This window comes from Lepisma saccharinum, chromosome 15 (assembly GCF_977018435.1).
Source record: "Lepisma saccharinum chromosome 15, izLepSacc3.1, whole genome shotgun sequence".
In the NCBI taxonomy this organism is placed as follows: domain Eukaryota; kingdom Metazoa; phylum Arthropoda; class Insecta; order Zygentoma; family Lepismatidae; genus Lepisma; species Lepisma saccharinum.
Window position 1 is genome coordinate 36305482 of NC_139243.1, and position 13514 is coordinate 36318995.

The window sequence follows — 13514 nt, forward strand, 5'->3', positions numbered from 1 at the left end:
CCATGTGCAACTTGGCAGATGTCAACCCTGTAATCAAACTCATGCCACACCCTTTCCAGCATATAATTTGTTACACTAGTGTCAGCTTCTCAGATCCTATGCTCGGGTTCCTCTACATTTTGTGGTAATGGTGGTACATAAACATAATCTTTGACGTAGCTCCATAGGAAGAAGTCACAGGGAGTCAAATCTGGTGACCATTTTCAAAACAATATTCACCATCCATCTTCAGCATGACAGATCCAGTGTTGAGACAACTTGGTGTTCAGGTAATCACAAACAACATCACGGAAATGAGGTGGAGCCCCACCCTGCTGGAAATGGAAGCTATCAAAATCTTCCATATTTGCAGCAACACAACCATCTCTGTAATGCATTAAGTATGAATATCCAGCAACAGACCTTTCAGCAAAGAAGAATGGTTCATAAAGTTTTTGGTGTGAAAATGCACAGAAAACATTCACACCAATATTCAATGATTTCATTAGGGTTCTGGGTACCCCAAATTCAATACTTGTGTCTGTTGACTTTGCTATGTGAGTGCAGTGTCGCTTTGTCACTGAAAACTAAGCAATTCACAAAGTCTTCCTCTTCTTTCATCCATTGTTGCATTTGGACACCAAACTGGAAGCACATTTAGAAGTACACTCCTCTGTTCTCATTACTACACAACACGTGTGTGCAACAAACAATTTAAATAATCTAATGTGCATTTTTGAAGTATACATATACATTGCATGATTAATGTAACAGAAATTAATTTTCTTTTATTTTCAGGATCTTCCTTCGTTCACGCAGAATGTCCATAGATTTGTGAATGATCTGAGGTGTTACAGACTGTGTAATGCAAGTTTACCACAAACAAATGTTTTGTTCTAAAAATTTTGTAGTAATTTTTCCATAGATGGACTGTGATTGCAAATAGTGCCATGAATTTACATTGCTCAAAAATCTGTGTTATTGTAAGAAATTGCAACACGACTGAACTCGGTATGCAAGAGATTTTCCAATATATTTTTTTATTTTTTAAGCTTTAATTAGAAAAGTGATATTGGTCTTGTCTACAATGAATGTGTTCCAACACAAGTGGCCATATGTGATTAGCAACTGTGACTTATGTGCATTTTATAATTTTTTTGTATGTACAATGAGAAAGTGGTTGAGGGAGAGACTAATTTTCCTTCACAAGTACAAAAATTGCAGCACTAGAAATCACAATTTTTTTCCCAATATGTCAGAAACCTCATGTGTGTATTGTCAAGATGTGAAGTGAGATACCTTATCTACCAAAGAAAACCGAGGAAGATGACACTACAGGTTTCCAACTTGCCGCGATGTAAAAAATAAATTTTAGCATGAGAACTAATTTTTGTAGAGAGATGAAATCTATTGATTATTTTTTTAATGATAGGCCTCTTAGCGCATGTAATAAAGGGTTATTAAAAAAGGAAGACCAAATTTCAAATGTTTATTTCTCACAAACTATAAAAGATAGAAACACGTGCCATACATCAATGGATAGAGAAAGGTTCAAAGTTTTATAATCCTGCCTATTAGTTCCATTTTATACCTGCAAAGGCATTTTTTTCTTTACAGGTAAAATGGTGACGCCACAGGAGAAGTTCAAAAGGAAGAGAAGATTTCAAATGTTTATTTCTCATGGACTATAAGAGATAGAAACATGTGCCATACATCAATGGGTAGAGGAAGGCTCAAAGTTTTAATTTATGCACTCAACATGAGCACCATGTGTTGCCTGACAAACTTCAAAACGGTACTCCACTTCTCCGGTGGTGTTGCCATTTTACCTGTAAAGAAAAAAAATTCTGTTGCAGGTATTGAATGGAACTAATAGGCTGGATTATAAAACTTTGAACCTTCCTCTATCCATTGATGTATGGCACGTGTTTCTATCTTTTATAGTTCGTGAGAATAAACATTTGAAATCTGCTCTTTCTTTTTGAATAACCCTGTATTTATGTAATTCACCTACCAATGATGACAGTTAAGAAAAAAGAAAAAAATCAAAATTTTACACAAAAATTCATATTCAGTGTTTAGTAATGAGGTATTTCTCCAACCATGCTAAGTTGCGTTGAAGTGGGGTAAAAATAATAGAGTATAAGAAAAGCAGTGTAACCATCTTATGTATCATATTTCCTGAAAGTCGCTTTTAGCGTTGATCCAATGGATGCTGGATGCACCAAATTTGACGGGAAGCACAATCAAAGACCCCCTCGGAGAGCATGTAAAATTCTTCCAATGAAATGAAGCACATACTTTTTAAAAGGTGGTAATTTTTTGGAAAATTTGATGACTCCCTTCGGAACCCTTATTGCAGCATGTTGGCAAAAACAGATCTCCAAATACGTACAGTGTTGTACACAGTAAAAACAAAAACTATTGCAAGTATTCGCAAAAAACAAAAGAAAAAGACCATTTCAGGTAAAAGGTGTCCCCGAAATTCGCTTCTAATTTCCAAGCTACCTGTCTGTGCTCACAAACCATTCACACACAGTCCTCACTTTATGATAGACAACATTTTCATGCTGTATTTAAAAAAAAAAAAAAAAATACCAGACTGGTCTTTCACCATAGGAAGTACAGAACTAGTCAAAATGCCTTTGTATCCTGCGACATTGAGAATGCCATGCAGTGTTTCAAGAGAACCTAGTGCATTCCAAGAAAATCATCACTACACTGTAATACCACCTCTTCTAAACTTCACTGTAGACATTACACATGAAGGTTGATATTGTTCTCATACACCACACCCAAATGTACTATCTGACAGTCACATGGTATAGCATATTCCATCACTCCAAATCACACATTTCCAGAGCTCCACTGTCCAGTGGCATCGATTTTAACACCACTTTAGGCGGCACTAGCACGAAGCATACGGAGTGCTAGTTGGAGAGAATTTCTGTCCCCAGGAAGGCGAAGCTTACGCTTGCATGGTTGCTGTTGCATCTGACTCATATGTTTGCCACGGTCGGAAGAGAACCAAGAAAATCGACTCTCGTCTTGTTTCAACATTGCTTTGTGGGAAGTATAACAAGATGGGTTTCAGTTTAAATGAGTAAACTAACAATTAATTTCACAAACGAGATCGTTTAACATAGGTTAATACTTCAATTAGAAGTAGTGAAGTTAAATATAAAAGAGAAATGTCTGGCAACCCTAGATCCATCAGTGGCCACCACCTTTCTGGCTTGTTTATCCCACTTGCCCGTAGTGCTAAAGTATACACGTAATACTTTGCATTGTGATTTACAGAAATTTCTTTACCGTTTCCTTTCACTAAGTTGCGTAATATGCTTTTCAAAATTGGTGCAAATATCATGGCCATGATAATGAGTACATAATATTCTTGAATGCATTTGTATTTGCCATTCCTACAAATGATTTTTTAGTGAAATAAAAAGATTAATAAACACCAAAATATGACATTCGTCGGACTAAAATCTACAGATTATTGCTAAGTATGATTGAATGTAGTGGTGCAACCACAGTAGGGCCAGTGGACATTCCCCCCCCCCCTAAACCTTACATGGGAATAAATTATAGAGGGGTAACAGGCAAGAGGTGGAAAACATTAAAGTAATAAGTGATATCAGCGATATATTGTAGTGGTTTTCAGTACCATTGCATATTTTCTCTGGAAAAAAAATACTTTTTTAAACTACATTTATTAAGAATAGAAATAATAACTGTTACGTTGTGTGATTGAAGTATATCATACCTTCATATGTATCAAATAAATTAAATTTAAAAAAGACCTGAAATAGCATGTGTAGTTTTGAAAAAAGGACACATTAATTGATGCCATGCAAAGGTGGTTTATGTATACACTGTTTGATCAAAAGTATCCAGACACCTACCCCCATGACACACTCTCCAGTACTGGACATTAATATGGGGTTGAGCTCACGCTTTGCCTTCATCACGTCCCGTACTCTCTCTTGATGACCAAGCATCTGATCGTTTCTAGAAGAATGACAACTCGTTCTTCCTGAAAAGCTGTAGCTAGAGCAGGTACTGATGCAACATGTGTGTTATATATGCATAAATATGGTACATTTTATTTATTAAAGCCTAAAACACAAGAATGTGTTTTATACTACAATTTGCATTTTATGCCAAATTTCTGTCATTTCACATTTATAATTGCTGCAGTTAATGTTTTCCGGTGTTATCACGTTTGCGAAAAATGAGGGCCCTACTAATATGTAAAGTGAGTCATAAATATGGCTACACATGTGAAGTAAATGTAGTGTGCAGATGGAAATGGTATATTAAACTAGAAACTTACTTGAGGCCTAACTATTGGGAAGGTAGTGTCGAAAAGTTTTTCATCCCATAAAAATAGTGTCCAGGATTATTTACTAAATAACTGTCACATTTGCAAAATCACAGATATTATTATTTAATACTTAGCTCCTCAGGATGTTAACAAAAGTATCCTTAACTTATAAATTTATTAAACCTGAAAATTTGGGGGGGGGCGGCAAGAACCCTCCCTTGCCCCCCTCCCAAGTTGCACCTATGGTTTAAGTCCATTACTGTGCACACGGCTCTCACAATTATTGTGGTATACAATTGCCCACGCTGCAACTGTAACTTGCTGCTGAATGTTCAATGCCATTTTGGCTAATGATGTAAGCTCGGCGTGTGACTCTTTATCTGAAATGAAAAAAATGAAATTTCTGGTTGAATATACCATTCACTATTTCCCTCTACATTGTACAGTAACACACTACATTTACTTCAAACGTGTAGCCATATTTATAACTCATCCTGTACAATACTTAATATTAGAAGTATTAAGTGAAGTTCATGTGATTTCCAAGACTTTTTAACTTCGTAGAAAATATAAAGCCAATAAGGGAAATCTTGCACTACAGTGGACAAATGGTGTGTTATTTAAGAATGAGCCTTAAAAAATAAACACAACTTTTCACACCAGGGTGGCAGGACACACTGTATGTCATCTGTCACTTGACCATTGTGTCACCTTGGCCCCTTTGCCCCAGCTGTGCAAAAATGGTTTTCCTATTGAGGTAAAAGTGTATGTATATGTGTGCAAGTTTGTGGTGAAGTGTTTCCATTTCAGTGTGAAATCTCGCTTATCCATCTGTATTGTATATAAAGATATCCGTTTGGCAGTTACGCTGAGAGGCACTTCACTAATAAGTTCTCTTTTTCACGTAGTATTTGTTCGCAATCGATTTCACCACCTGTCTGGTAGCTTTGTCAGGCATGAACCATGAACTTATGATGCATCTGTGTAAATGTGATTTAGATTTAAGATGGATACCTTGAATAATTTTAAAGGTTCAATGGGTTCTGCCAGAGTACATTAGTGTTATAAAAATTGGTGTGTATAAATATGCCAGTTATATGATCTAATTCAAATTTTATAGGGCATATTTTGAATGCTGTGGTTGAAGCTGCTCTTGTCAATGCTAATATACTATGAAGAATGTAGTGTTAAGGAAGGTATTAAATTGTACACACAATGATTAATGACTACCATGCAAGAGACCTGGGTTTGATCCCTGGTGGGGGAGGGGGGAGAACCGGGATTTTTTCCACCTGTTCAAGCAGCTCCGACGTTAACCCAGCATCATATATAATGGGTACCTGGGGAAAACTGGGGGGTAAAAGCAGCTAGGGGCATGCTGCTGATCACATCACCGCCACCTTTAGCCGTGATCAAGAATGTGTGGTGCCCTAACTTCACATTCCGATATGACTTTATGACGTGGTGCGAAGCACAGGGAGCACTTTACTTTTTTTTTTATTATTAATGAAAATAGTTTGAAAATCTAAATTATTCACAGTTACTCATGTTACAAAAATTAAAAGATACAAAAGTAACTTTTCATTGTAAAGATCAGATATCTGTGGAACAGATATCCTGGTACCATTGCAGTCGGTTGCTGCCTTGTGATATCATCTTTCTCAGTTTCGTTTGGTGGATGTCATGTGTTCAGATGTAGGCTTTTCCTCTTCTTTTTATAGTGCTGCATTTTTGTACTTTGGAAAAATAAATCAAAAGTGCATTGTTCGGCATAGAATGTTAGTGCATCTTGACAGTGAACTACTTCATGTGATAAGAACCATTGGAAAGTGTTTTGTGAGAGAATCAAGAAATCATTCTAAATTTATGGCTAGAGCTAAGTCTCCTGACAGCATCTTTGGCAACAAGTGTCATTTGAAGAAGCATTTTCTTGTTAATGGAATTATAAATTTTGTAATATTGATTGACATAATTAGTTTACTTAAGGTGAAAAATATAATAGTACAGCAGTTGATTGAATCTTTACTTCTCTTGCATGAAATGGAGAAGAAAGAGACAAATAATTATGTTTTTGAAACATTGAAACAACAAATTTTTGATTGCATAATTCATTTTAAAAATCCTACTTTAATGTGATGAACTGGTAGGGGACATATTGATTTACTGTGTAATAGATGTGAAACAGCATTATGTAAAGAAAAATGGAAATATTTATGAGGAAAGGGAGAGGTTGTTGATGTTTTGAATAAAAAGTGGACTGTGGTGTAGAACACAATTGTGATGTTAAGCCCAAGGTGGGCTTCAACCTCCTTCCTCCAGTTTTTTAGAGAAAAAATACTCTACTGATGTCATTATAACCACATACAATATGACATTAGAAACCTTGTTATGTCACGTGCTGGCAACATTCTTGTTAAAAACTGCACAAAATGCATAAACAGCATGGTACGAAACACTTTAAAAGTTTGTCCAAGTTTGGCGGTGCCTCTCACATGGCCAGCCTTGATGATGACTCCGAGATGGAGTCGTAAGTTTGGACAAACTTTTTAAAGTGTTCCATTTCATGCTGTATGTGTTTTTTGTGTGGTTTTTAACAAGAACCACTGTGTCTCAGGCCCTCTTTCTAAATTTTTTCTGGCCTTGCTACTTCTAGAAAAGCCACAGCGATCACATGAAAATGAAAAGCTAAATAGTGCACATAGAGGATTTTGTATAGCATAATTAATGTTAAGGACATTTGACAAAACATTTTGTATTATTCGTGCTCTATAAGCAGCCATTATGCACATTGGCGCTCAGACTTCGAACCCTAAGCAATTTATGTATGTGAAAAATTCCACATTTAGAATTAACTTTTTGACAAAGATTTTACTGTTATGCAAATACAAAGTCTGCATTTTGTAACAAATTTATAAACATAAAATTTTGGAAAAGGTAAAATGAGGAAGAATTAACTGTTTACTTGTATGTGTTTGTATGTGTGCTGGGGGAAGGGGGGCAGGGGGATGAAGTGAAAGTTCAGTCAACTGCTAAATTTTATTTTGACTTTCTGAAATATATATGCATATCCAGTGATGTGGATTGAAAATATATGCTGTTAAAGATATATGTAAATATAATATTAATAAAAGTGTAAATATATATATATTTGGCTTTTATGTAAAAGTTGTATAAAAGTTATATTGTATATTTGTATATATTGTCATAGTTATACTGGGAAAATAAGTGTCAATTTGTGAAACATTTCCAGCAGTTTTGTGCCACAGTAACTTTTATATGTGACATTTATATATGTGAAAGTAATTTTTAATTTATTGCAAGTAAAGATTTTGCATTAAAGCTGGTGCAAAACAAATAAAATAGGAATTATTTTCTTTCCTTGAGACCTTCATATTATTTACATTTTTTATGGGTTAATACAACATTAAATGTTAATTCCTTGGCATTAGATATTGTGTAATAATTCCATAAAATAAGTAGGAAGTTCATGAAATTGTTAGAGAAGTAAATTTTGTATTTCTGCTATTGAAGGTAAGTAAAAATTCATTAAATATTTACCAGGCCTCCCTGATGGTGCAGTGGTAGCATCGTCACCTTGTATTCAAGGGGTCCCGGGTTCGATAACCGGTGAAGGCACATAGTGGTTTGGATCCCACTTTAAACTGTAGGTCCAGTCCTGATTAGCCTTTCTGTGCATAAAGTGGACTTAAAATAACAAATCAATTAATCATTAAATATTTACCCTTAGCGGTCAGTAGTTTCTCCTGCTTTAAGCCTCGTGTTTAAACAGGGCTTTCCAGGCATGAGCATTTTTAAAAATGTCTCAATGTACAAAAAGAAAGAAAAAAGCTTAGCAAGAGAACTAATTGTACAGTCATGGGCACATCTAGGTTCTAACTATCCCATTAAGAGTCAATGAGGTCATTATAAACCAGAAGTGTCCGTGACTACAATAAACCAAAGTGAATTTAACACGTTAACTGCCATGTGAATCACCGATGATCCACAGTATTATTACTTTATTGAGCCTTGGAAATCATGGATGATTTACAGCCGTGTGAATCAGTCATGATTAGACCTCAGATTTTTAGGTTCTAAAAAATGTGCTTTTAAGTTCCTAAAATAGGCTCTAAAAAATCCTAAAATAGGTTCTAAAAATCCTAAATTAGGCTCGAAAAATCCTGAAATAATTTGGTACAAAATTCCTGAAAAATACTGATTAGATACAATCGTTAAAAACAAAATTTCACAAGAACCGTAATAACCAAATATTAATTATCTAAACACATTTTCATTTCTTCATATCATTTTCAAAATTATCTACAAATTATATAATACTGTACTTGTACTGTTAGAGAAAGTTACTTGTTGGTATGAAAAACGAATTACGTATGTATAATTTGCTGCACAATAACAGGGTGGCTACTCACTTGGAATTCCTTTAATTCCGGGAATTATGCGTGAATTATTTGCTCCGGGAATTATTCATGAATTTTGGCAAGACATGAATAAAGCTACAGTTGGATGTTTTCTCTAGTCCCATTTTTTCTCCGTAGATGTGAAAAATTGCAACTTTTATTAATTGAAATGCCATTAAATTTATACATGTGTATATATGCCCTGAGGAAATTTTCTCCCAATTTAGCTTTTATTTTAGTTTTTTAGGAAAAAAGGAAACCTACATGCAAAATAAAACAAAGTTTTCTCAATCCGTTAACTTTGTTAGTGTCTTTTACATAACAATCTATCTGACAAACGGAAGATTATTACAAAATAATATATGTTGAAGTTGGTTAGGTAAATTTTTTGGTACATTGGAATCATACAAACCCTTTACATTGTTAATATTTTTGTGTGTGGAAGGGAGGGTGACAGTCGGTAATGCGTAAGGTTGGAATAGAGAAAACATCTGCTTGTATCCTTGAATTTTTGGAAAGTTCGCCTTGAAAACCAGGAATTATACTTGAATTTTTTCATGGTCCTATTGACCACGATGAATCCTTATGCGTTATCCACACTCAAACTCCACCTCTTGTCTGCGAGGATCATTTCATGTGCTGAAAATTATCTTTCAACAGAAACATAGTCAGTAGTGCGATTGTAATCGAGGGGTTCCGAGTTCGATACCCGGTGGAGGCACATAGTGGTTCGGATCCCACTTTAAACTGTAGGTCCAGTCGCAATTCAGAATTAAAACACCAAATCAGTCAATCAATTAAAGCAAATTTGAATGCTGAAACATTACTTCGCAAGGCGTGAATGCCAAAAAGGACCAAACTGACACGAGAGTGAGCAAGGCTGCACAGATCAGAAGTTTGCACTTGGGACTGTGCAGGCAGTAGACAAGGCTTAGCATTAAAAGTCTATATTGCGGGGGTAAAAAGTAGGGGGGACTGTCCCCTCTCGCTGCCACTGTGTGCAGGTAACATTGCATCAGACATTTTGTTTTGTTTAGAGCTTTGATAAACATCATATACTTGGAGGGAGGGAAATCGTCAGGAAACATGTATCAAACATGCCAGCCATGGAATTATTTCGCCACCAACCCTAGTATAAATACCTCTGTGAGATATAAAAATCTTGTAAAACCTAAAAAGAATATAAAAATGTAAAAAAAGGTTTAATTTAGGCACTTAAACCTAAAATAGGTTCTAACAAGCAAAATAGGTAATTTTAGGCACTATAAAACTTTGTCAGTTGTTTCGTTTTTTAATGAAACGCTGATATAACTTGTTATTTCTTATTTACCTGAAAAGGAAAAAATAGGTTAAAAATCTAAAATTCGAGGTCTAGTCAAGATGCACAGCACAACGGTTTTTGATAGTGGTATCTGGCCCCAGAAATTTGCACCATAGCATTTGTTTCTGGCTTCAGCATGTTGTTGTCCTTAAATTGTATGGTTATTGTGATTTTTTTTCTTTCTTGCGTAAGTACTGTTAGAGTAATATCACATTTGAAGACTTACGCATTTCTAGGAATGAGGTAAAGATTGGTTGTTTTTTTTCCGATGAATCATTTAGGCTAACCCTTTAGTATGAACTCGAATACAACAAAATATATAAAATTTTATGAAATTATTATCGATCACTTTCAGCGACTATTTCAAATAATGAAAAGATCCTACAAGTAGTTAGTGTACGAAAATTAAGTGGAGTCAGCAAACTAGGCTCTACTTGTGACATTTCTACTGCTGAAGTTCACAAGTCTACTTCTGAACCACGGACTTGTGTTTCTCACGAAAGCAGCTGATGCACAGAAATACATCACAACGAGAACACTTTGTTGACACTTGCTTGCTTTTCATAACAGCATGTTTGCGTCTGTTTTCTGTAGCACAACGTACTTCGTCTTCTTGTTTTTGACTTCTTTTCATCTACGTTTACAAGCTGGTGAGGAGATGAGACTGACTGTTGGTGGATGTCATGCTGCAGTGGTGTATCAGGATCTTGCGTTACGTTTTGAATGACGTGCAAGACAATCTGTTCTTTGAATGTAGTTATTTACATATTTTTGTTACCAGTAATACTTTTGAACAACGCCAACGCGTTGACAACAACTGTTCCAGTCAGGAGTCCTATGGCAAGTTCCCTGTACCATTTGACGCCTCTTCTCAAAGCTGATGAATATGAGGACATCTGGTCAGACATCTATGAACCCCTTACCTTTGTTATATGCAATAACTGCCTCTGGTTTAGTTACTGTTCCTGCACGTGTATGAATTTCTGCCATTTGGACGGGTTAAAGTTACAGTGGTGTAAGTCACTTTTTTAAAAATAGACTTAAAGACGTAAATATGAATTGGGAGCACATACGTAATGCATTAATAGAATCAGCAGCTAAAGAAAGTATACCAAGAAAAAGTAAGCCATGGTTTGATAATGAATGTCATAATCTAATAGAAATAAGAAATCAGGCTAGACTTAGGTGGTTTAATAACTCTGATGATAAAAATCTAAACAATTATAATAGAATAAAGCAAAAAGTTAACCGCATGTTTAGAAGTAAAAAAAGAGATTACTTGAAAAGCAAAATTAACGAAATTGAAACAAACAGCAAGAACAAAAATATCATATTTATATAAAGGTGTAAATGAATTTAGATAGGGGTGGCAACCTAAAGTAAACTTCATAAAAGATAAAGACGGTGATTTTTTGGCTGACCCAAGCGATATTTTAAATAGATGAAAGTGCTACTTTAATGACCTTTTAACTGTTCATGTAGGAGATAAATCAGAAGTAAATGAAGTGCACACAGCAGAACCTTTAGTTCCAGAACCTAACTTGACTGAAGTTAAAGATGCTATTAAAAGGCTAAAGAATAACAAAGCACCTGGCATTGATTTAATACCAGCTGAGTTAATTAAATATGGTGGAAATTCGTTAATATGTCAAATTCATAAATTAATTTGTTTAATATGGAATAAAGAAGAAATCCCTTAACAGTGGAAAGAATCCATAATTGTTCCTGTGTTTAAAAAAGGTGATAAAATGAACTGCAATAATTACTACTCTCAACAACATATAAAATATTATCTAACATTCTTTTAACAAGACTAACCCCATATGCTAATGAAATTATAGGTGATTATCAATGTGGATTTAAACGTAACAGATCAACTACAGATCAAATTTTTCACATCAGACAGACACTTGAAAAAAAGTGGGAATATAATCAAAATGTCCATCAGCTATTCATTGATTTCAAAAAAGCATATGATTCGGTCAAAAGAGATAAATTATATAATATATTAGTAGAGTTTGGAATACCTAAGAAGCTTGTTAGTATGATAAAAATATGCACCAGTGAAACAGAAAGTAAAATTCGTGTGGGTATTAATGTGTCTGACAAATTTACAATTCATGATGGGTTAAAACAAGGAGATGCATTATCTCCATTGCTCTTTAATTTTGCTTTAGAATATGCTGTTAGGAAGGTAAAAGAAACTAAAGAAGGACTAAAATTAAATGATGTGACTCAGTTGTTATCATATGCAGATGATGTAGACTTATTAGGGGATGATGTAAATACAATTAAGAATAATGTTAAAATATTTTTCAAAACTGCTAAAGAGATAGGTTTGGAAGTTAACAGAGAGAAAACTAAATATATGCTTACAGGCCGAAACCAAGTGTTAGGTAATAATCAAAATCTAATTATTGATAACTCGTTTGAACCAGTTTCCAAATTCAAATACTTAGGAGTAATATTAACAAGTGAAAATTATATTAAAGAAGAAATAAAAAGTAGGCTTAATTCAGGAAATGCATGCTACTTCTCTCTTCATAAACTTTTGTCTTCTCGTTTAATATCTAAGAAACTAAAAGTTAAAATATACAAAACCGTAATTTTGCCTGTAGTATTATATGGGTGTGAAACTTGGTCCCTTACATTAAAAGAGGAACATAAATTGAGAGTATTTGAAAATAAGATCCTTAAGAAAATCTTTGGACCTAAAAGGGATGAGGAGACAGGTGAGTGGAGAAGGTTACATAATTTAGAACTACATAATTTGTATTCATGTCCAGATATTATTAGAATAATTAAATCAAGAAGACTTAGGTGGGCAGGCCATGTGGCACGAATGGGAGAGGAAAGAGGAGTTTACAGGATTCTTGTTGGGAAACCTGATGGTAAGAGACCTGTAGGAAGGCCAAGACGTAGATGGAGGAACAACGTTGAGATAGAGCTAAAGGAAATCGGCAGGGATGGAAAAGAATATATCGATCTTGCTCAAGATAGGGACAGATGGAAGGCCTGTGTTGTTGCAGCCATGAACCTTCGGGTTTAAGAAGGCTAGAGAGTTAGTTAGTTTAGTTTAGATTTAAACACAGAAACCAGATCTATAATAGTCAATCTGTTAACAGAAAACGTGAAGTAAATCAGAGATTCATTCAACTGTCAACAGATGACAGTTTAAGGTCTAGTGATAAAGGAAACAGCTGTTGTGTTGATCAGCAAAGTGCTCTGAGTCAGACTTATTTTTCTTTTTAACTGTAACTTTAACCCGTCCATTTTATCTGTATGCTTGGTGCTCAGGATGAGAACATCTTTCTTATGTTTCCATTTTAGTACACAGACTCCAGAATTTTTCATCTGAGTGGTCACTTCACCTTTTTTTAGTTTTCTCTTCACTACATCAATTGGAATTCCTGTCCGATTTCTTCTGATCGTTCCAACAAGATGGGTGGATCTATCATTGAGCTTCTCT

General features: G+C 34.9%; 1 protein-coding gene across 2 annotated transcripts in view; it reads left to right on the top strand.

Annotated features, from left to right (window-relative positions):
- Positions 1-7654, top strand: part of ebo (exportin ellipsoid body open) — a 151872-nt gene extending 144218 nt beyond the window's left edge. For both annotated transcript variants that reach the window (XM_083136809.1, XM_083136810.1), the window contains one exon: positions 778-7654. In XM_083136809.1, the coding sequence (XP_082992935.1) occupies positions 778-879 (102 nt within the window). In that variant the 3' untranslated portion in view covers positions 880-7654. The remainder of the gene's footprint in view (positions 1-777) is intronic.
- Positions 7655-13514: the final 5860 nt, after the last annotated feature.